The sequence below is a fragment of the Bos taurus genome, chromosome 18 (genome assembly GCF_002263795.3).
Source record: "Bos taurus isolate L1 Dominette 01449 registration number 42190680 breed Hereford chromosome 18, ARS-UCD2.0, whole genome shotgun sequence".
NCBI classification, from domain to species: domain Eukaryota; kingdom Metazoa; phylum Chordata; class Mammalia; order Artiodactyla; family Bovidae; genus Bos; species Bos taurus.
In genome coordinates this window covers 39,234,646-39,258,510 of record NC_037345.1, presented here as the reverse complement: position 1 = coordinate 39,258,510, position 23,865 = coordinate 39,234,646, and the positions used below count along the sequence as shown (strand labels likewise).

General features: G+C 45.6%; 3 protein-coding genes and 2 non-coding genes across 6 annotated transcripts in view; 3 read left to right on the top strand and 2 right to left on the bottom strand.

Moving 5' to 3' along the window:
* The window catches only part of AP1G1 (adaptor related protein complex 1 subunit gamma 1), a 102,477-nt gene extending 91,983 nt beyond the window's left edge, over positions 1 to 10,494 (bottom strand). Inside the window, exons 1-2 of the mRNA XM_059876569.1 lie at positions 10,318 to 10,494; positions 5,611 to 5,838 (exon numbers count right to left, since the gene is read on the bottom strand). The gene's annotated coding sequence lies outside the window, so the exon portion shown is untranslated. The remainder of the gene's footprint in view (positions 1 to 5,610; positions 5,839 to 10,317) is intronic.
* LOC619131 (small ribosomal subunit protein uS8) lies at positions 348 to 799 on the top strand. Its single transcript, XM_002694842.6, has one exon. It carries the CDS (start codon positions 380 to 382, stop codon positions 770 to 772), a length of 393 nt encoding a protein of 130 aa, XP_002694888.3. The 5' UTR covers positions 348 to 379; the 3' UTR covers positions 773 to 799.
* Positions 8,201 to 8,273, bottom strand: TRNAG-UCC (transfer RNA glycine (anticodon UCC)). The gene has a single exon. It is a non-coding gene; the product is annotated as a tRNA-Gly (tRNA).
* A 2,095-nt stretch (positions 10,495 to 12,589) lies between the features above and the next one.
* Positions 12,590 to 23,711, top strand: ATXN1L (ataxin 1 like). 2 transcript variants are annotated; one of them, XM_005218604.5, is made up of 3 exons: positions 12,590 to 12,688; positions 14,517 to 14,584; positions 15,775 to 23,711. In XM_005218604.5, exon 3 carries the CDS (start codon positions 15,895 to 15,897, stop codon positions 17,956 to 17,958), a length of 2,064 nt encoding a protein of 687 aa, XP_005218661.1. In that variant the 5' UTR covers positions 12,590 to 12,688; positions 14,517 to 14,584; positions 15,775 to 15,894; the 3' UTR covers positions 17,959 to 23,711. The 2 variants fall into 2 exon arrangements, with proteins under 2 accessions (XP_005218661.1, NP_001192810.1); NM_001205881.2 differs by having other exon boundaries at positions 12,618 to 12,688; positions 15,778 to 20,556.
* LOC112442456 (U6 spliceosomal RNA) lies at positions 20,439 to 20,545 on the top strand. Its single transcript, XR_003030546.1, has one exon. It is a non-coding gene; the product is annotated as a U6 spliceosomal RNA (small nuclear RNA).
* Positions 23,712 to 23,865: the final 154 nt, after the last annotated feature.

The window sequence follows — 23,865 nt, the reverse complement described above, 5'->3', positions numbered from 1 at the left end:
CAAGGTACATGGGTTTGATCCCTGGTTGGGAAACTAAGATCCTGCATGCCTCCTGGTGTGGCAAAAAAAGAAAAAAAGAGAGAGACATATAAACCAAATACAATGTGTGGGTCTCTTGAGATCTTGATTTCAACAAAATAACTGTAAAAATGCATTTTTGAGATAGTGAGTATTATGATAATAAGGAATTATTTTTCATTATATTGGGCATCATAATTACATTGTTTCATATTATGAAAGTAAAAGGTATATGTTATAGATATAAACTGAAGTATTTACAGGTAAAATTACAAGTGTAGTGTTTGAGATTTAAATTAAATTCCTTTTGCCTCCAAAAAGAGTGTTAGGGCTCTTTCCGCCATCTTTCCGTGCCGCCAGAATGGTGCGCATGAATGTCCTGGCCAATGCTCTCAAGAGTATCAACAATGCCGAAAAGAGAGGCAAACGCCAGGTCCTTATTAGGCCGTGCTCCAAAGTCATCGTCAGGTTTCTAACAGTGATGATGAAGCATGGTTACATTGGCGAATTTGAAATCATTGATGATCACAGGGCTGGGAAAATTGTTGTGAACCTCACAGGCAGGCTAAATAAGTGTGGAGTGATCAGCCCTAGATTTGATGTGCAACTCAAAGATCTAGAAAAATGGCAGAATAACCTGCTCCCATCCCCTCAGTTTGGTTTCATTGTACTGACAACCTCAGCTGGCATCATGGACCATGAAGAAGCAAGACGAAAACATACAGGAGGGAAAATTCTTGGATTCTTTTTCTAGGGATGTAATACATACAAATAAAATGCCTCAGAGGACAAAAAAAAAAAAAAGAGTGTTAGGAAGAGGTAAATAGATAAAATAAGAGCAGTAGAATATTGATAAACATTGAAACTGAGGGGTGGGTACATGAAAGCTCATTTTATTATTTGCTTTAATTTTGTACGTTTAAATTTTCTATAATAAAGCTTTCTTCATTTTATTTGTAAAGCAGAGGACTTGAATTCCAAAGAGTAGAAGCTGAGCAATACACAAAGTGGTTTAAGCAAATAAATTCACAAGGAAAACCAGAGTTAAATTACGACTGAAATATAAAATCTTTTAAAAGAGAACTTCATGGGGCAGAAAAGCTTCGCAAGATGAAAAGAACAAAACAATTTCTCTTTGTTTCCTTCATATTGAAGGAACAAAGAGTAAAAAAATTAATGTATATGGTTCTTTAGGGTTTTTTTTTTTTTACTTCTCCAGAATTATGTACACAAATAGATGCGATTTTTATACTATTTTCAACATAAGAGAAAATTGCTTTCATTCTAGAAAAACTGAACAGATCTAATCTAAATCACTATACATTAACACTTCAAATAGACCAGCTCTTAAAAACGTTCTTTGAAGTCTCTACTGTGGTATTGTCAAGAGGTAGATAAAAGACTATAGCCCTATTTTCTCATGATTCATCATAAAAATACATCAAATTTCAGCAATATCAGCAATCAGCAAATATCAGCAATATGATTGCAAATATGCTCCCCTTGCCTTAAAAACAATGTTAACATTGGACTTCCCTGGAAGTTTAGCAATTAAGATTCTAAGCTTACCCTGCAGGTTCAATCCCTGGCCCAGGAACTAAGATTCCCATGTGCCTTGTGGTGGGGTCAAAAACAAAAACATAACTTCGGACAGACCATTTTACTATTCAAGAGCCCATTTAGAAATATATTCTAAAAAAAAAAAAAAAAAGAAATATATTCTAGCACTATTTGTAGTCCATTCCAGATTCAGTTTCCCTAACCATATTGACCTTTCAGGAGGAAGGGATGAGAAATAAGGGGCAGGAGATGACACAGGTGAGGGCCCTGGTGCTAATCTGGCGATGCCCCAAGTAGATCACCAGTCCTGTGACAGTTCCATGGCTTTTGTCAAGAGTACCTCTCTTGACATCCTTAGAAAGTCCAATATTGATTAGGTCTGCTGGGGCTTCAGCCTGAAGCAAGAATCACATTGGCATCTCGATTTATGACACATTTATTTATCGCCTACCACTTTTATATGCCAAGTACCCTTAGAAGCCCTGAGAGGGTTGTAGGGGGAGAAGCAGCAAGCCAAGGAGACATGATTCTTGCCTTCATGAAGCTTAGAGTCTAGGGCAAGCCAATGACAGTTCAAGCAAACTTCAGACTTTCTGGCCTACATACTTCTTTCTCTCTGTTTCAATGACTATGTTTTGAGTACCTGTGAGGTCAGACATTGTGGTGCAATGTCTGTATTTAAGAACCAGATATCAATATGCATAGATATATCATTGGAAGAACTGATGCTGAAGTTGAAGCTCCAATACTTTGGCCACTTGATGTGAAGAGTCGACTTACTGGAAAAGACCCTGATGCTGGGAAAGACTGAGGGCAAGAGAAGTGGGCAACTTAGGATGAAATGGTTGGATGGCATCACTTACTCAATGGACATGAGTTTGAGCAAACTCAGGGAGATAGTGAAGGACAGGGAAGCCTGGTGTGCTAAAGTTCATGGGGTCATAAAGAGTCGGACACAACTTAGCGACTAAACAACAACGTCTACAAGAAAGTTTCTTATATTTTAGCCTCATATTTATTTTATTTTGGTAAACTCTGGATTTATTCATTCATTTGACAAAAATCTGTTGACCACACAATATAAACCAGGCACAGAGCTGGGGATGCCACAGCGAACAAAACAGAGAAAAGTCCCTGTTCTCATGGAGCTGATATTGCAGGGTGAGAGACAGACGAGATCACTAAGTGAAGGATACAGTGTATTAGATCTCAGAGATTAGAGCAATAGAGAAGAAATATAAAGTGGTGAAGAGGGAAGAGAAGGTAGCTTCGGAGGGCTTCCCAGAGAAGAGAACATTCGAGTACAGACCAGAAGGAAGTGAGGGAGGGACCAGGCAGAGAGCCGGAAAACACAGAGTCCCCAAGTACAAAGGTTCTGAGGAGGGAGCAGGTGTGTGTTTGAAGAAGCACAGGGAGGCCAGTGTAGCTGAGGCAGAGTAAACAAGCAGAGAGCTGAGGGAACGAGGCCAGAGAAAAGAGGTGAGAGTGGACGTGGCCGGCCTCTTGGCTCATAGGAAAGCTGGTGCCTATTATCCTAAGTGAGATTAAAAAGTCACTGGAGGTTTTTAAAAAGCAGAGGTACTAGCCAGATCTCCCAACATTGGTTCATGGGGAAAAGGAGTAGAAGCAGAAAACACTGAACATCAGTTCATGGGGAAAAAGGGGTAGAAGCAGAAAAACCAGTTAAGGGGGTATTGCAATCATCCTACTACTACTAAGTCGCTTCAGTCGTATCCCACTCTGTACAACTCGACAGACGGCAGCCCACCAGGCTCCGCCGTCCCTGGGATTCTCCAGGCAAGAACACTGGAGTGGGTTGCCATTTCCTTCTCCAATGCATGAAAGTGAAAAGTGAAAGTGAAGTCGCTCAGTTGTGTCTGACTCTTCTCAACCCCACGGACTGCAGCCTACCAAGCTTCTCTGTCCATGGGATTTTCCAGGCAAGAGTACCAGGCCAGAGATTATTCCATGTTAGCTCAGGGCACTGTCAGGTTGAGAGAAAGGGAAGAGTCAAGAAAGATATGTCACTAGCATAGCATCACCATTAACTGTAGAATGAGTAGGTTCTTGGAAGAGCACTTTGGGACACGTTAGTTTGAGATGCCTCTGAAATATCCAAGGAGATATCAGGAAGGCAGGCAAATACATCAGCTTGCTGTTCATATCAGCCTAGAGACCTTAGCTAGTGATAAACATGTTGAAGTCCTCACCACAAAGGCGAGTAAAAGCCACAATGTTGGGGACTTTCCTCGAGGTCAAATGGCTAAGACATCACACTCCCAATGCAGGGGGCCTGGGTTCGACCCCTGGTCAGGGAACGAGTTACCACACATCGCATGTGCAACTAAGACCCAGCACAGCCAAATAGATAAATAATTTTTAAAAATTAAAAAAAAAACCCACAATGTTGGATGAGATCACCTAGAGAATAGGGAGGAAGATACTGAGCTGTTAGGCACAACTCTGGTGGCATTTCATATGGCTTTTTCTTCTTCTTAGTCTCTTTCTGTATTGTCTAAATTTTTTTTACATGTCATTTTTCAACAAACCACATAACTCTTTGGAAGAGAAAAAAAAAGAGTAAAAGAGCCCTTTTCAGGAAACCATCGGAAGCAAAGCATCAGAAAAGACAAGTGTGCCCTTTAACCACAGTCCCACATGGTCCATGCTGTCAGTTTGAAGGCCTTAAGGAGAAATTTATCCTGCCCTTAAAAAATTCATGACCACCTTTTGGAAGCTTAATCCATTCTCTGTGATAATGATGTGAGGATGAAAAGCAAAATTTGATTATGTTTGCTCTGTGCCAGGCCCTGCATATAAATTCCTTATACATATTATCTCATTTAATCATCTCAACATGCTTTTGAGATCTGTTAATAACTCTTAAATGTTTTTACCCCCCTTCTTACAGTCCAGACAACTGAGTCTTTGTGAGGGTAAGTCACTTGCCTGAAGTTTCACAGTTAATAAATGCTGGATCTAAATAAGGGTCCTTTTACTACTGAACTCAAACTCTGAACCAAGGCTCAATGATGGTACCTTGTGCCTTTGGATTTTGTAGACTTTATTCCAAGAGCTCTTTATTTAATTGCAAAATAGGACTTCCCTGGTGGTCCAGTGGCTGAGAACTTGCCTGCCAGCTCATGGGATGTGGTTCAATCCATAGTCTGGGAAGATTTCACATGCCATGGGGCAGCCGGACCTGTCATCTGCAACTACTGAACCCACGTGCCCCAAATACAGAAACTGACCCTAGAGCCTGTGCTAAGTCGCTTCAGTCGTGTTCGACTCTGTGCGACCCCATAGACGGCAGCCCACCAGGCTCCCCCGTCCCTGGGATTCTCCAGGCAAGAGTACTGGAGTGGTTGCCATTTCCTTCTCCAATGCATGAAAGTGAAAAGTGAAAGTGAAGTCGCTCAGTCATGTCCAACTCTTAGCGACCCCATGAACTGCAGCCCACCAGCCTCCTCTGTCCACAGGATTTTCCAGGCAAGAGTACTGGAGTGGGGTGCCATTGCCTTCTCCCCAAACAATAGAAGCCGCCATAAATGAAACGCCCATGCACCACAACTAGAGATAGCCTGTGAGCAGCAACCAAAATCCAGTACAACCAAAAATAAATACATATTTTAAAAAATATATAAAAATAATAGATTTTTTTTAATGTAAAATAATGCTCAGATAAAGATCTCAGATAAAGAGATCTTAAGCACTAAATATGCTTCTGGGCATAACACTTTAGATATCTTCATCTTTGTTTTCTCCTCTATTGCTAACAACTTATTAAATAGAAGGGTCATCTGACCGTAGAAGTCCATCTCTGCTAGAAAAAGTATGTGGGTGGAGAAAAGGTGCAGAGGTCACCCGTTTACAATCCTGCCAGAACAACTCTGGAAGCCACATTCTTAAGTTTAAAAAAAATCTAGTGCACAATAAAAATCTTAGCTTTAAGTCAGTTCTCTCTTCTTGAAAGTACTCACCATAAAAGTTGCTTTGTATTTAAATGGCACATTATAGTGGTAAAGAACCTACCTGTCAATGAGGGTTTGATTCCTGTGGGGAAGATCCCCTGGAGAAGGGAATGGCTACCCACTCCAGTATTCTTGCCTGGGAAATCCCATGGAGGAGCCTGGTGGGCTATAGTTCATGGGGCCGCAAAGAGTCAGACTGAGCGTGCACACACGTAGTTCTTAGCCATTTCTATAGGTACTGCTCCACTAGAACCTGAGTTTGAGTGTTCACATTCAATTTGCACATCAGCTGCAAAATAAAGAGCAGAACAAATCTGGTCACACACATACCTACAAAGAAAGAAACAAAAAGATTTTAAGTAGTATTTCAGTTTTGAATCATAGTTCTTCATTTTTCTTGTCTCTGTTATGTAAAATGCATAATTTTTAAAAGATGTATAGTTTAGCAACAGCAAGGAGATTCTGTGCTTGTATCATAAGGCAGCCTTATCTGAGGGACACAAGAAAAAATATTTTTATTTTCTAATTAGTATTATCTAATTTTATGATAAGTATTTTGAATTATATCAGAGGTAATAGTCAACATATTCAACAAGGCACAGTCCAATCAGAATGGACACGCTGAATGATGAGAGTGTCCACCAGCCTGAAAACAACTTCTGAGGCCACCTCCCTGTGTCCCAGCTGAGTATCAGTCCTCAGTTAAGTATGTGGTCATGATTAAGATGTTCAAAAGTTGAAACTTCTAAATTGGATTAGATTCTTTCATATTACTAAGCCAGTTATATTTAGGAAAATGTATGCTTGGGCTTCCCTGGTGGCTCAGCTGGTAAAGAATCTGCCTTCAATGCAGAAGACCCAATTCAACTCCTGGTTGGGAAGATCCCATGGAGAGGGAATGGCAAGCCACTCCAGTATTCTTGCCTGGAGAATTCTGTGTACAGAGAAGCCTGGCAGGCTACAGTCCATGGGGTCGCAAAGAGTTAGACACAACTTAGCAACTGAGCATGCACGCACACAAACCTTTATGTATCTATCAGTATAAATAAGTATATATACAGACACAGAGATGCATACAGATAAACATATAGACTGAAAGAAATATACCAAAATTCTTATCTCCAGATTCTTTTTGTCTGTATTTCCTAACTTTTCTACACATTTATACTACATTTTTACAGCTCAGGTTGGGGAAAGACAACTAGTTGGTTTTAAAAATGGTTCTGTGGCTGACATATTCTTGTCAAGCAGGACTAGTTCTCTACTAAGTGGAGACAGTGCTTTTTGACACAGTCCCAAATACCCAGGTGGCTCATTGGTAAAGAATCAGCCTGCCAATGCAGGAGATGTGGGTTCAATCCCTGGGTCAGGAAGATTGCCCTGGAGGAGGAAATGGCAACCCACTCCAGTATTCTTGCCTGGAGAATTCCATGGATAGAGGATCCTGGTGGGCTACAGTCCATGGGGTCACAAAGAACCAGATACAACTGAGCATGCACACAAGTTAGAGCCCAGTGCCACCCTCACTAGGTGGCAGAAATGCCTTGCAATTTTGTTGAGCCTGACAAATGATGCAAGTTCAATAGGTCTCACTCTGTGCTCTGGATCAAGCTAAAGTTAAGCCAGCAGCAGGTCCCCAGAACAGTTCCAAGATCTCCACGGCCTCCGGGGGTAGTCTTATCAGGTAATGTGCTCTGATCCAAGCTTGTTCCTCTTTCCCAGAGGCCAGATAGTAAATCACCTCCTTCCTATTTTCTGGGCCTGCTCTGCTGCAGCACAAAGCATGCATTTAGGAAAATGAACTGACAAAGAGGAGTTTTTTAATAAATAGGGCCATATATGACATAGTGTGAAATAATGTTTTTATTTAAAACAAAAAACTGAAAAAAATCAATATGTATCCCTGATTGTCAGAATTAAAGGACACATGGACATACAGTTGATAAAGTTCACAAGTTCTGTGTACACCATCAGTGTCATTCTCTTTGTTCACAATAATAATAATTAGTATCACTGGATTTCTCTATACATCATTTGTTTTGAATACTTTCCATAGGTTCCTTATATAAGTAATGCCCAAACACCCTCTGCAAGATTTGGTTAAAGAATGCCTAAAAATCAGTTTGAAAGTTTGGGTAATATCTGCCTCTCCGCTACCATAATCTAATAGACCATAGTAATTCAATAATAAACAGTCCTATTTATGCAGCACTGAGAGAACTGCGTTTACATGCATTACTTATTTCACCTGAACCCTTCTCATAATCAGAGATCCTCCGTTTCTCAGTTTACTGAGGGGGTCATGGCACATGTGACCCACTGGAATAAGGAAAGAGCAAAAGGCAACATAAATTACAGAAAGAAGACAATATAAATCAGCTACTACTCATATTCATGGGTATAACATGACTTAAGCTGTCACCTGATAGAAGAAAAAGCATCTTCTGTGTGTGTTTGAAAAAAGCTAAGGAAGCTCTTTCAGAAAAATTTGCCCAGGAGCTCAAACTTAATAGCTATTACACATCTAAAAAAGGCTTGGCTAGATGAAGCACTGTGCTTTGGTGGAGAGAAGTCCAGTCATTTGGACATAACATTACATCTTAAACCTTCGGAGATGTTTTTCTTTCTTTTGGCCATACTTGGAATCTTAGTTCCCTGACCAAGGATTGAACCTGAGCCCCCTGTAGTGGAAGTGCAGAGTCCTAACCATTGGACCACCAGGGAATTCCCTGGAAAACGCTTTATTTTTTTTTTTAAACAAATGTTATTTATTTATTTTTGGCTGTGCTGGGTCTTTGTTGCTGCATGGGCTTTTCTCCAGTTGCAGCAATTGAGGGCTACTCTCTAGCTGTGGTACATCGGCTTCTCATTGCAGTGACTTCTCTTGTTGTTGAGCATGGGTTCTAGGGGCTCACAGGCTTTAGTCGTTGCAGCACATGGGCTTAGTGATTGTGGCTCCTGGGCTCTAGAGTACAGGCTCAATAGTTTGGTGCATAGTCACATGGCATTGTTCCAGCTCACGGACTGAACTTGTGGCAGGCAAATTCTTTACCACTGAGCCACTGGCAGGTGGATTCTTTACCAATGAACCACTAGGGAAGCCTGAAACTTCTTTTTAAATAAAGTTTTTATTTTGACATAATTGTAGGTTAACATGTGGTTTGTAAGAAGTAATACAGAACAACCGAGGACCCACTTTATCCAGTTTTCACCGGTGGTTTAATATCTTACAAAACCATGATTGGTATTGAGACAACCAAGATACAGGAGAGTGTTTGAAAATTTTTTAACAATTTGATCACTGTAATAATCAGTCCCACAATTCAGGAACATGCCTTTAAATTTCAGAGTTGCTAAGTAAGGTCTTATGAGATATGCCATGGGACTGGGAGGTGGCAGCATGAAGTGCACAGGAATCTGAGGGGCAGCTTGCTATGCTCCCTCACTCTAAAAAAATTTTTTTCCAGGAATTCTAGGCGACTGACAACCAGCTGCAAGTTGTCTGCAAAAGGCATAAGCTTTGAAGGCAAAGCTGAATGTGATTTCACCACAAGGCACAGCAGCTCACAAATCACCTTGCTGAGAAGTTTCCCAGCCAAAGAGAGAGTTATCAGAGGCTCTAATTTTTCCACATCTACTTTATTTATTCAGGAGCCTGGCGGGCTACAGTACACGGGGTTGCAAAGAGTCAGCCACGACTGAGCACGCACACATTTATTTATTTAACAAATCCCGTGTAAGGAACTCCTGGCTGCTTAGTACTGGCCTGAAAGCATTTGCTTCTCTATGGACCAGTTCCCCAGATACGACGCTTGTGATTCAAATAAGGGCTAGATCTTCAGTTTATTGTAATCGTCAGTGTTTTTACTGCAACTTTTGAGAGTTCTGCCGGAAGTTTCTGACAAATAGTGAAAGTCTCTGGCAAGTGTCTGAGGAAGTAGACAACAGAGGGATATTCTCCTCCCCAGAGGACATAATAGTCACTTTGGAGAAGTTATAAGACCTTCTTCTAAATGTTAATGAATTAGAAAGGGCAATCCCCATTGGAACCTGGAGAGGTTGCATAACATTAAAGGCATGTGGAAATGAGAACACAGGGAAGTAGATAAAACAGAAGCCTGAAAACTGCACATTCCTACATTTGGAAACCATTAGAAAACTTTCCCAAATAATCTAATATCAGGAACCAACATGTTTCTAGGGAAAGTCAAACCTGCTAAGGATTCTATAATTTCAATATATGCTTAAGATTAGTTGTCATTTCTGCCATAGGATCTAAGGATAGAAGTTCCTTTCTTAAAACGACACCCTGGTACACTAAAGCATATAAGCAGGAAGATAAGACAGTATGAAAAAAAGCCACCTACTCCTCTTGTTGTGACAAACATGGTTTCCCAAGTTTTTATCCCAAAGTTATCTCTGATTGATTCCTTAGCATCACAAACAGTTGGGATAGTTGTCTGAGCTTACCCTGCCTGTGGGCCTTCCCTGGTGGCTCAATGGTAAAGGATCCACCTGCCAATGCAGGAGATGAGAGTTCAATTTTGGGTCGGGAAGATCTGCTAGAAAAGGAAATGGCTACCCACTCCAGTATCCTACCTGGGAAATCTCATGGACAGAGGCGCCTGGCGAGCTACAGTCTATAGCGTCACAAAAGAGCCAGATACGACTTACCAACTAAACAACAACCATCAATATGTACAACCAAAGAAATGAGGCTTGCTTGGAGTAAAGAGTTCTAGAAGAAGATACAGCAGATATGACCTACCTTTTTGGGACTGCAGCATCAAACCAGGAAATCACTAGTGTTTCACCATTCAGAACACCCTTTAACAAAAATAGACACACACCTTTGAACCATGTCATTATGTTAATGACTGGCAGCCAAAAAACATTTTGCTTGCATCAATTTTGCCTGAAAACCAGGTCTCTGATTGCATATCTTGATCTGGGAGAAACTGGCTATCGTTGAATACACTTTGATGGTCCAAAGGTCTTGATCTTGGCAGTTTCAGTGCCAGTTTTGTGAGCGAAGAAATGAGCCAGAAACCATTCTGCCAGTCAGCACTAAAACAGGGTCCCTGAGTAACCACAGGACTTCCTTCTTGGCCAAACTGAGAAAATAATTGTTATGTATAATATTAATATTCACAAAGCAAAGTTTTCTGCTGATTTAGATGGCTACGAATCAGTAGTGTCATTATGTTTTACCCATTTGGGTGTAGGGGTGTGTGTGTGTGTGCACACACATGTGCGTGTGTGTAGTATTCAATAATTTTGATAATTCTTTGGACCCACCCAGGTGAGAAAATATCAAATTTGAGGCCTAAGTGTTTCCTAGAAAGAATGTTAGAGATCATATACCTTATTTGTATTTTAACTTGCTCATTTAGTGTTTCTAAGGTAATATTCTCATTTAAAAAATCCAAACAATAACAAAAAGTCTCTTTTGTTCCTCTTGGCCACCACCCAGTTCCACTTTCCTCTCCTGAGATAGCCAATGTTAACTAGTTGATACATATCCTTCCACTCCTCTTCTGTACAGATACATAAATATATGCAACTGTAACATTATGTTGTTTAAAATAAATACATGATCTCACAATGTATATCTTTGCTTATTTTTTCACTTAAAATGTTTCGCGATCTCTCCTATCTATGTTTTACTCCGGCCCCTTCACCCAGTTCGGGAGAAGGCCAAGGCAACCCACTCCAGTACTCTTGCCTGGAAAATCCCATGCATGGAGAAGGCTGGTAGGCTGCAGTCCATGGGGTCGCTAAGAGTCGGACACGACTGAGCGACTTCACTTTCACTTTTCACTTTCATGCATTGGAGAAGGGAATAGCAACCCACTCTAGTGTTCTTGCCTGGAGAATCCCAGGCTGCCGTCTATGGGGTCGCACAGAATCGGACACAACAGAAGCAACTTAGTAGCAGCAGCAGCAGCTTCACCCAGTTCAAGCTCTTCATTTCACATAAAAGGAAATTGAAGCCTAAAGTAGTAAAACAATTTTCCAAAGGCTTAGTAGCAAGAGCCCAGCCAGTAGAACTTTCAAAATCAATCAAAAATCAGTGATTATTTACTGAACAAAGTTTGCAGAAACTAAAAAGGAACAAACTCTACTCAGAATCCAGTCTCTCCAATAGTTTTTTTTTTTTCCTCTGTTCAGCTTTTGTCTGTATGCAGAACTACTTTTTTACATAGTTGTAATCAAAGCATAAATCAACTGGTGTCCTTTTTTTTTTTTTTCTTTCTATTTTGGCCACGCTGCAGGGCTTTGCAGCATGCGGAATCTTAGTTTCCTGCTCAGTGAAAGCCACGAATCCTAACTATCGAGCCATCAAGGAATTCCCTTTTTTCACTTAAGTTAATCAGATGTTCATATTACTATCAAGTCGACAAGTTAATTGTCAATGATTGGTGACCAAACAGTTCCTCTAGTAGTCAAGCCCTCTTCCCACTAAGCTGCTTCCCACTGTACTTCCCCCATCCTCTCATTCTTCACAGACTTTCAAGTCACTAACTTCACTTTCCTCTAGATCCTGGCTCCGGTCCATTTCTCGTCCCCCCTCAGAGGCATTTCTCAACTCTTAAAGAGCTCCCCTCTCCATCCTGGGTCTCTAGGGGGGAATCTCAATACTCTCCCGGACCTGGGTCGCCTCAGTGTTCCCGGAGGTTCCCAAGAGAAGGTTTCACAAAGTCAGTTCCCGAGGTCCAGGAAACGCGGGTCACTGATGGCCACGCTTCGGGGTTCTGTTTGGGAACCTCCAGAATTGACTGGTGTAAGCGATTGCAGGGTCCTTGTGGGGTCAGGGTGTGGAGGCCGGGCGCAGTCCTATTCACGTGACCCGGCCCCAGGGAGAGAAGTTCGTTTTCCCACCAGAGGGGGCGCTGGAAGTGACAGGCGGGGAGCCAGCCCCCTCCCCTCCGGGGTACTCCTGGGCGTCGCTCTCCGACTAGGGGCTCTGACGTCATCTCTCCGAGCCGGGGGCGGGGCGCTCTTGACGCCATCTCCGGGCGCCCGGCTGGGGGGGCGCTGGGTGTGGGGCGGCTCCGGGGCCGGGGATGGCGGCGGCCGCTGTTGCGGCGGCTCCGGGACCAGCGGGAGGAGCCCGGGGAGCGCCGTGAGATGGGCCGGTGAGTGTCGCCTTGATTGAGGCCGCCGACCTCACTGGGGCCAAGCAGGCCTGGGCTTGGTGCTCTGAAGGAAGTGGCCCCCCAGAGCCCGTTGCCCCGCGGACCGAGGGAGCGAAAGAGGCCTCGCCTAGACCCCGGATCGCTTCTCACCGGCCCGGCCCAGAGAGCTGCCTCAGGTTCCTGCGCCCCCGCGGCTGTGTCCTGGCGGCCCGGGCTGTCCGAGTCCTCGGGGCGGGAAGGGGCCCCCAAACAAGGAAGCAGCGCCTGCGGGGCCTCGCCCTTAACTCCTCTGCTTGAAAGGTCGACCCTCTACTCTCTAAACGCAGAATTCCCAATTTCGGGCCTTACCCCTTTTGGGGCAGTGATTGGGGGAACAAGGGAAGCCTTAGCCCCTGTCTGTTCTAAGCTCCTCGCCCTCAGCGAATTCGAGTCTGGGGCTGGATTCAACCTCTTGATTCTGGGCTGTGCTGGCAGCTCCAGCAGCTCTCCGGAATGGTCGTTTCCCGTTAGCTCCGTTAGGGCCACAGGCTGCGTCTTGCCCTGGAGAAATCCTCATTGAGCCTCTTAAGAGGCTAACGTTTCAGATTCCAAAATGTGTTTTGCGTTGTGGGAACCTGGTGTACAGTCTTGGCTCTTTGTTACTCCCGCAGACCTTTTGCCTCTTTCTGTCCTTTTATTAGCCTCTGTTTGGCTAACCCCTCTGGGACCTAGAGGCAGGTTCTCTTTAATGTTTTAGTCATGAGAGGCAAGTATCATTCTAGAATTGAAGATGTGACCCATTTTCTGTTGGAAATGACAGAGAAAGCGAACAGCTTTTCAGTTACTGGAACTGCTGGCAAAGAAGGAATGCAAGACTTGTGCCCTCTGTGTAACTTTGTGTTTATGGAACGAAGAATTTGTCTTTCCACCTTGTTTTCCTGTCTTCTTCCTTTTTTTTTTTTTTGATATATCTGCACCTTGCCGATCTTAAGGGAGAAATACCTTGAGTTTGGTTTGAGGCTTGCAGTATAATCCAAGTAGGACTTGGAAAGCACAGTGGGTAGTATCAACAGTGTCTCCAAGTACTGGTCAGTATTACTTTCTTTGTTTTTAGAGATTAAGGCTCTGGTCTTCAGTGCATGATGTGTCTGACTGGTGTATATTCGGACGTTGACAGTTAGCAGTTTTGTTTTCCATTGTTGCGGTACCTGAGGATGAAGGCAGTACTTTCAGTTTCTGTCACACCTGATTCAGCACTTGATACAAAGTTGTCACTTAGAAATTTTACACACATACACAGGAGCCTGTTTTGTTTTTTTTTTTTCACCCTGGAAATTTGTTAATAAGGCTTCCCTTTGAGTGACTCCCCCTTGACCTCTTTTTCTGCCCCAGAAACATAAATAATTGTTCTTTTTCCTCCAGTGCCTCTTTTCTCATTTAAATAACCTCCACATCTATGTTTTCATTAGCCCAGAATAAAAGTGAAATCCGTGAGACTGATTTTTTTCCTGCTTCCCTTTGTTCACGTGGGAACAATGCTGAGTCTTCCACTTTGTGCATTTACCTGAAACTGGGATTGGAAATAAATTTATTTGGTGGAATAGGTACAGGTAGAGAATGAAGAATACGATGTTAAGGAAAACAGTGAAGTTTGACACTTGGAAATTTTTTTCCCAGAAATGTCTTCCAACAAATTAGAATTTAATGTGTTGTTACCCCTAGAGAAGAGGCTGAAGCAGGGACTCCTGGATATTAATGTCTTTGTGGCTTTAGAATTCGCTTTCTTCATGATCCTGGGGATGGTCAGAGGCTAGGCTCCCACTTATGGATTCCTGTTTCTGTCTTCTAGGCTCCCAAGCCAGTGGGGAGGACACTGCTTCTTATTACAACTTCTCAGAAGCACCACTGGAAGCTCAGGTAATGGAGGTGCTTTGGATACCTTGTTGCAGAAAAACATCTGGAATCAACAGTGGAAAAGCAGAACAGAGTGTAATATCAAATCTTTTTCCAGAGCCAAAGAACTGAAGCCTGATTGGAAGAAATAGGTGACAAATTTCATAGGTGTTCAAGTATTCAGACCAAAATGATAAGTTGTGACAGTGGCCAAAAGCGTGTATGAAAGGTGATAGAGAAAGGGGAGAGAGAACTTTCTTATGAATCACATAGACCTAAGATAGTGATAAAGAGGCATGTTTTGGGGAATGGAACCAGAATCTTAAGAAGTGGTGCCTAGAACCTCCCTACCAAAGAAAAGGAGCCAACGGCAAAGAAAAAAAGAAAGGGAATGGGTGAAGAAGGCAAATTGAAGGTGGTCCATGGGAGGAAAAGAAGTCTTGCCAGACTAGGGAACACAAAGTCTGTGTGAGGTCAGAAGAGTTTTGTTGCTCTTTGAAGAAAAGGAGAAATAAATAAATTCTAGAAAATGCTAGTACAGTCACTTTCCTCATAGGGCCCAAGTTTGAAGGTAGTATTTTATGGGGCAAAGAAGATACTTATTTTCGTAACATAATTAGGGAACAGCATTTTTTTAAAAAAACAAGCAGACCTCAGGACCTATTGACACCTGGGTCCTTGAGGTGGTGGTGATATGAAGCAAAGGAGGTAAGGCCTGGGAGGGAGGAGGGGGATAGATGAGATCATAACCCAAATTAGGCTGGGGAAAGGAAGCAAGGATGAGCTCATATGTTCAGGAAAGAAGATAGCACAGTAGTAGTGTTTGGTGACAAAAGGAGAAACTTAAGGACCGAGCAGCAAAGACCATGTGTTCAAATCCCCCTTAGGGGGAAAGACTCAGAATAGTCAGGGTTCGCATCAGAGACACAGCTAATCATGACCCTGTTGGTTTCCCTGGGGTCATGGACCAACAGGTTATGTTCCGCATTTTTGAATGCTTGACCTTGTAGCTGTGTGCTTTCTGTGATTGTTTCTTTCATGTCCTTGGCTGGATGAGTGAGGGGTGCAGCATCCTTGTCTTCTGCTTTCTCATTCCTCTTTTTTTCCCAGCAGTCCCCTTGGTTCCATCTTCCTCTATGGATGCAGTTCCTGCTCTTCCATTTGACTTGGTTTACCCCTGGGTTACTGTTCTTTGCCTCTGATTTGTTCCCTAGCAGATGTGGGCGCCCCAGCCAACAGCACAGAGGGGTGCAGGGGAGCTACAGAGAAGCCCCTTCTGATGCCCCAAGGAGCAAGCCGACCCCTTCCAGGCTCCAGGAACACCACAAAGCAATATGAAACCTGTTCATGAGAGGAGTCAGGAATGCCTTCCACCAAAGAAACGAGACCTCCCCGTGACCAGCGAGGATATGGGGAGAACCACCAGCTGCTCAACTAACCACACACCCTCCAGTGATGCTTCTGAATGGTCTCGAGGGGTTGTGGTGGCCGGGCAGAGCCAGGCAGGAGCCAGAGTCAGCCTGGGGGGTGATGGAGCCGAGGCCATCACTGGTCTAACGGTGGACCAGTATGGCATGCTGTATAAGGTGGCTGTGCCACCTGCCACCTTCTCCCCAACTGGCCTCCCATCTGTGGTGAACATGAGCCCCTTGCCCCCCACATTTAATGTAGCGTCTTCTCTGATTCAACATCCGGGAATCCACTATCCCCCAATCCACTATGCTCAGCTCCCGTCCACCTCTCTGCAGTTCATCGGGTCTCCGTACAGCCTTCCTTATGCCGTGCCACCTAATTTCCTCCCGAGTCCCCTCCTTTCTCCTTCTGCCAACCTCGCCACCTCTCACCTTCCACACTTTGTGCCATACGCCTCACTCCTGGCAGAAGGAGCCACTCCTCCCCCGGCTTCATCCCCAGCCCATTCGTTCAGCAAAGCCCCCTCTGCCAGCTCCCCGCCTGGGCAGTTGCCACATCACTCGAGTACTCAGCCACTGGACCTCGCTCCAGGCCGGATGCCCATTTATTATCAGATGTCCAGGCTCCCTGCTGGGTACACCTTGCATGAAACTGCCCCCGCAGGTGCCAGCCCCGTTCTTACTCCTCAGGAGGGCCAGCCTGCTCTGGAAGCAGCCGCTGCCAATGGACAGAGACCGCGAGATCGGAATTTAGTGAGACGGGAAAGCGAAGCCCTTGACTCCCCCAGCAACAAGGGCGAGGGCCAGGGACTGGCGCCAGTGGTCGAATGCATGGTGGACGGACAATTGTTTTCAGGTTCTCAGTCTGCACGGGTGGAGGTGGCAGTGCCAGCACACCGAGGGACCCCGGACACTGACCTCGAGGTCCAGCGGGTGGTGGGTGCTTTAGCTTCTCAGGACTACCGGGCGGTGGCAGCTCAGAGGAAGGACGAGCCCAGCCCCCTCAACCTGTCCCACCATAACCCTGACCACCAGGGCGGGGGGCGAGGGCCAGCCAGGAGCGCCGCCGAGATGGCCGAGAAAAACCAGGCCCGAGGGGTCTCCCCTCACTCCCATCAGGAACCCCTGAAGCATAGACCTTTCCCCAAAGCAGTGGTTGTAGCCAATGGCAACTTGGTGCCCGCTGGAACTGACCCAGGCCTGCTGCCTGTGGGTTCGGAGATCCTGGTGGCATCAAGTTTGGACATACAGGCCAGAGCCACCTTCCCAGACAAGGAGTCGACGCTACCCCCCGTGACCTCTTCCCATTTGCCCTCCCATTTCATGAAGGGCGCCATCATCCAGCTGGCTACGGGGGAGCTGAAGCGGGTGGAGGACCTCCAGACACAGGATTTTGTGCGCAGTGCCGAAGTGAGCGGGGGGCTGAAGATTGACTCAAGCACAGTTGTGGACATTCAGGAGAGCCAGTGGCCTGGATTTGTCATGCTGCACTTCGTGGTGGGTGAGCAGCAGAGCAAAGTGAGCATCGAGGTGCCCCCCGAGCACCCCTTCTTCGTCTATGGCCAGGGCTGGTCCTCCTGCAGCCCTGGGCGGACTGCACAACTCTTCTCTCTGCCCTGCCATCGGCTCCAGGTGGGAGATGTCTGCATCTCTATCAGTTTACAAAGCTTGAACAGTAACTCAGTCTCTCAGTCCAGCTGTGCTCCCCCAGGCCAGCTGGGTCCTCCCCGAGAAAGACCTGAAAGGACAGTCCTGGGACCCCGAGAGCAATGTGACAGTGATGGGAAAAGCCAGCCGTCAGGCGAGGGCTCCCGGTCGGTAGAGCCCTCGCAGCCGGAGCCTGGTGCTCAGGCCTGCTGGTCGGCCCCGAGCTTCCAAAGATACAGCACGCAAGGGGAGGAGGCGCGGGCTGCACTGCTCCGTCCCTCTTTCATTCCACAGGAGGTGAAGCTGTCCATCGAAGGGCGCTCTAATGCGGGGAAATGAACTTATCCCAGACCCAGCCTGGGGCTCCACCCCAGAGCTGGGCCTCACCGTGAGCGAGCAGAGCAGAGGATTTGCACATGCCGAGCAGTGGGTAGCTCTCTGGGCAGTGAGGTTGGTGGGGAAGAGGTGGCACGAAGGCAGCCTCCTGAGGCAGGGTCTGTTACCTGTCACCCCATCGCATCCTTTCAGAACAGCCCCCACTGGGGTGTTGTGACGGGGAGCAGCAGGCCTGGGCCAAGGAAGGAAGGGGGTGCACGCAGGATAAGAAACATTCCAAATATCAGGGCCCCCTGTTCTTTCCTCTTCATCCCTGGCTCCTGCAAGGAGAGAGTCAGGCTTTGGGAGCAGGTGGCAGAGGGAAGGAGCAAAGAAAGAGCCAAAAATGATGATCCACAGCTTATAGTAGCAGTCCAGCTGTCTGAAGTTTTTTTTTTTTCCTTTCTTTTTTGTGATGGGAGGGCAGGAGGCCCCATGGTTGGAAGTAAGAGGGTTCCCACCCAGAACTCTTCTTTTGAGAGCTGTGCACTTTAAAGGGTAGTTTTGTTACAGATGTTGGAGGCTGGGTATTTTTGCAGGGGACTCTGCGTGACCCTCTGTTCCAGCCGTTTCCCGTCTCTCCCCACCGTTCCTCCCACAAGGCTTCTAGCATCCCACCAGGAGAGAGAAGCCCCTCCAAGGCTCAGAGTGGAGACTTACCTTGGTGGGGACCCAGTTGCGGGATATGAGGAGAAAGACCTGATGGCCATACTGACCAGGCTCTAGGCAGAGCTTCCGGAAGGGCAGCTGACTTAACAAAGCCCCTCCTACTCAGTGTTCCAGACCCACTTTGAAATTGTCCTGAATCTTGAGTTGGTAATGGTGACTTTCAAAAGAACCAGTGGATCCTTTGCCCCAGGCCCCTACACCCGCTCCTCTGTCTGTCTGTGTTGTGCCTAAGTGCCTGCGCTGCCCCCACCCTCTGCTGACCTAACCTGTCTGGTATCTTGACCTGGGCCTAATTTTTAGCTGCATTGCCGTTCCCTTTCTACAAAACTGGTTTTGTCCACTCTGACCAAGACCTCTAGTTTTTGCTGTGTAGGGGGTCTCTCTGGTTTCCCTTTCAGTTATTCTCTAGTTTTAAAAACTCAGAGTCATGTCCCCTCCTCTCCTGTAGTTGAACTGTTTGCTGGGGAAACAAGAATGGAACTATGCCCTGGGTCGGGGCCAGTATCAGTGGCTGGGCAGTGCCCATCCTTAGGTTTTTACAGAGTCCCTCCCAGCTTACTCCACTCCCTCTCACAGCATTTGGGCTTCCCCAAGCCGTCTTCTCCCACAGTGAGCTCTAAGGTGTTGGGATAGTCTTTTTTTTTTATTTTGTCCGTGGGATTTTAGTTCCTCAAATCAGGGACTGAACCTAGATCCTCAGCAGTGAAAGCATGGAGTCCTAACCACTGGACCACCAGGGAATTCCCTGGGATACTCTTGATAATATTTCAATACCTGAAAAGTCTCCTAGATTTCATTTTGTGGTGGAGTATTCCTCTGCAAAGAGTTTTTTCGATCTTAGTTGCATGTGCCCCCGTGTCTTAAGCGCATTTTTTTCTTCATGACTTTTTAGCATCAGCTTGGACTGTGGGATTCCAGTGGATGTTGAGAATTAGGCTTCCCCCATCAGCTTTCAGGTGGGTGGGTGGGTGTTCTGTTTGTATGGGCGGGGGGAGGTCTTTAGACTCTTGAAACAACTCAGGGTATTGTCCACTCAGTTCTCTGGTGAGGCTTCTCCCAGGCTATGACCCTGGCCTTTCAAGGTGGACTGGCTGAGGCCTGGCCTGTCATCCGGAGTCCCGATCCTCTGAGGTCTGATCTCTGCTCTGTCATAGGCTTTAGGCAAGTCTAGTGACCTCTCACTCTTTCACTTCCTCCCCAGCTGCCAAATGGGGATAAATAATCTTACCTACCTCCTTGGGGGAGGGGGCGTTCTGAGAATGGAGTCATTCTTAGTGTTCAGGTGCTAAAGGTGGTTCTCCTGGGGGAACAAAGTGACTGAGACCAGGTTGTTTGCTCCAAGCCCTATGCTCCACGGTTTCATTCCTTGCAAGCAGTTTCCTGGTCAGTCAGCTTCTGGAGGCCTGTCCAAAGGAAACTGCTGACCTGATCACTTCAGTCTCCGGTTCACCTCAGAACCAAACACCAGCCATGTCTGGTGAACACTCAACCTTGTACACATTTGGGATCATGTCCTTTCCCTTCTCTGTCCCCGTTCTCTCTCAATGCTGCTTTCTCTGGCTTGTTTCTACACTGGGGCCCTGTGGGGCTGAGTCTTGAGGAATCCTCTCAGAGGAGGCCTCCAGAGAAGGCCTCATTTCTGGCTGCTCCACAAGAAATTCATTCCCAGTTTCTCATTCCCAGGTTTCTCAGAAACCTCCTTTCTCATTAGGAAGGCTCATCCACTGAATATAGTGACAGGCACACAGTAAGCACTCAAGAAATACCCACCACATGTGCTCGCTTCGGCAGCACATATACTAAAATTGGAACGATACAGAGAAGATTAGCATGGCCCCTGCGCAAGGATGACACGCAAATTCGTGAAGCGTTCCATATTTAAAAAAAAAAAAAGAAATACCCACCACAGATACCAACTGAGCTTCTTCTTAAGGGAGCAAACCTCTGTCTAACCAGAAACATGCCAAGTAGTTTAAATACAAAAACCCCTCACTGCCTAGCCTGGTAACTTCCACTTAATTCTGGAAAGAGAAAATCTTGTGCACCTTGGCGAGCTGGGTCCTGAGCTTTCTGCTGCTGTTCCTCTTCTGCATCTTGCTGGTAAGGCAATACCAGCACTTCCCCTGATACTGTGCCATGCATATGTAATATATTGATTACTTGACTTTGCTGAGCTGCAGAGGTGTCTTGTGTAAAGTATGGTCTCCCAGGGAAAGAAGCTCTGTGCTCTAGATTCTGGTCAGAGCACTGGCATTCCCCTTATCTTTTCCCTCTGGTTCAGTCTTTTCTTCCAGGCATGAGAAATGAATAACCTATGGTGTGTCCATTCTTCCTTGTGAAGATTTCATAAGTGTTATTATAAGAGACCTAAGAGCATTTTGAAAGAGTGAGTGTTTTGGTGGGAAGCTGTCAGCTTTAGGGGGTAATGGGCAGTTGGAGAAGGCCAGTGTCAGGGGTAGGACATCCTAGAGGTTAGACATAGGAAGATGGCTAACTCTGGCATTAAACAGAAATGCCTACACTGGTTTGGGAAGTAGAGGGACCAGGTGAAGGACAAGTAAGACATCCAAGTCTTGGATAACCATTTCTATCAAGATTAATGTACAAGGAGGGGGTTTGGCATGGGGGAAGGGGAAACTAGGAGGTCAGAGCTGAGCACTGGTAGCCCATTGAGGAGGGGCGGCCAGTAGATCTGGACTGATCCTTCTATACTCTTGGTTCAGTTGGTTGTCACATCAGGGGCTTTGGTCTGTGCTGCTTTGCCACTGCTGCTGTCTTTTCACTGTCCTGCCTGCTGCCCTTCACAGCACTCTTTCTGTGTCTTTGGCCATATAGGTGAGACCCAGGCATCCTGTCCATCCTTACCTGTGCAAGGGTTACTTTGTAGCAAAGTCATGTTGAGTAGGGATGGTATAAAATGCTGCTGGTGGGCTGGTGAATCCAAAGGGATGTGGCTTCAGTGCATCTTGGGAGCCCTTTGGCTCCAAATAATCTGACTCTTGAAGAAGAGACAAATGGGTCCTGTAAGTGGTGTTTTCTGTGTATTTGCTTCTTTCCTTTATAATACCTTGTATCCTGTTTTAAAAATTAAATGATGGGGAACCAGGTTAGGACCTGTGTCAGCATCCCAGGGAGGTTCATCTGGCTCCAGTTAAATGGATTCTGGGGTTGGGGGAGGATTTGAAATAGACCCTCAGGTGGGGTTTAGTTTTATTTTTACCACTGGGCACCATAGAAGATGCACAGGGTGGTGGTATGATTTCAGCCTGCAAGAAGCAGGCATGTTGAAAAGTTGAGTGATCACACTGGAGATAAAGGGTAGACATGAGTTGACTGGGAAAGGGCTTGGGTCCATTGGAGTAAAGACAACCTGGTTGATTGAATTGGCCGTGGGAGATTTAAGTTACAGTCTTAAATAGTGCAGAGGCCAAGTTTTAGGGAGACTTTTTGGCCTCTGAGGCTAAGTTTACTAAACCACACTGAAGCTACAATACTTTCCAGATGGGAAGAAGTGTACACTACAGTTGAAGATCTGAACCACGTGAGGTTGGATGTTGACCAGGAACCTATTAGCCCTTTGCTGGGAAGCCTTCACCCTCCAACTTCCCTGGGATAGACAAGGCCTCCCGCATTATGCAATAATAAAAAAACGCATCTGGGTCTTTGCAGCTGTCAGTTGCTCTTTCAACTCTAGGATCCATCTTTGGGCCACACATCTGGTCTGGGCCTGGGATGATGCTGGCCCTTGAGATGCTAGAGTCAACTGCACTCTCTCCTTACCTTCAGACTATGCACAGTGCCTGGGGCGGAAGGAGGAGAGGTGGTGCGGTGTGCCCTGCTGAGCCTCCCCAGCAGGAACAGTAGTAATAAATGCACTTTTCACACTAAGGTTTCTTTATTAGTTCTCCTATTAAGCCTAGATCCTCCCCTGGTAGACTGCAAACTCAAAAATCTGTGTGATTCCCCCAAGCCATTCTACTGCAAATGCCCAGCAGTGAAGATGGCCTCAAATTGAGTTCCTGTCTGCAGTGTGTGTGGCGGCAGCCCATGTGCCTTTACCTATTGTCAAACTTTGCAAGCATTTATTTTGGTCTTTATGACTGTCACGGGGACTGAGATTCTTCAAAAAGAGAGAGCAAGCGCACGTGCGAGTGTGAACGAGCTGATGACACAGTGGTTTATATCCACTCCCCGCACAGGGAGTTTGCACATAGTTGTGAGCTACGAGTGGTTAGTGCATCACTGAGGTTGCTAAAGGGAGGGTTCATCTCTCATTTGCTTGACACTCGCATTCAAGAGAAGCTTGTGTTGGGGAAGAGACTGACAGTACTCTTGGCAAACTTAAAAGTATTAAATATAAGGCTGTCCCCTACAACCTCCCTCGTCACACACAGGATCCCTGTAGCCAAAACAGTATATGTTCCAGCTGCAGAGAGCAGACTGCTCTCAGCTTGCACAGCACCTTAGGGGAGGGAAGAATATATGGGTAGGGAATGGGGTGGAGAAGGGAGTATGGGGATGTTGTCATCCAGGTGGCTTTAGGGTCCTGAGGAGTAGTAGAGGACGGCACTGGGGAGGTCTGATGGATGGATCTGATTTGTGTAGGAGTTCCCTGTAGATAAATTACTGATCCCCCAACTACTATCCCCAGTATGTAATGGCTAAATTAATATGTAATCAACTGCATTGTATCTAAAGCCTTAGAACTAGTCAGGTGCTCCCCCCACCCAATACCATTTCTTACCCTCTAATCCTACCTGATCTTTAACAAAGCATTAATAATTCTAAGGATAATCTCTATTTTGTTGTGCTTTTTTGTAACTGTTTTAAATAAATCAATTTGTACTGTATATTTGTACTTTTGTGAGATCCTTTTTGCTGTTTTACCATTTTAAGTCTCTGTACTTGGCTACACACAGATTGTATTTTTATTGTTAATGCTCTTCTTATGGATACCTGCATTTAACTTGTGGACTATGTAAACACAATATATATCAATATCTATATATCTATATATCTATCTATATAAACTACTAGCTTTTCCTTTTGGTGTTTGCGCCTTCTTCGTATCCCAGCCTTAGATGGTGGCCCTTGGGTGGGGGACCGAAGCCACGTGTGGCAGAGCTTGAACTGGAGAGCAAGTGGCACCCATCTTTATGTGGTGGGCTCGGGGCAGGTTGTGTGAGCTAGTCCTGAACCGTG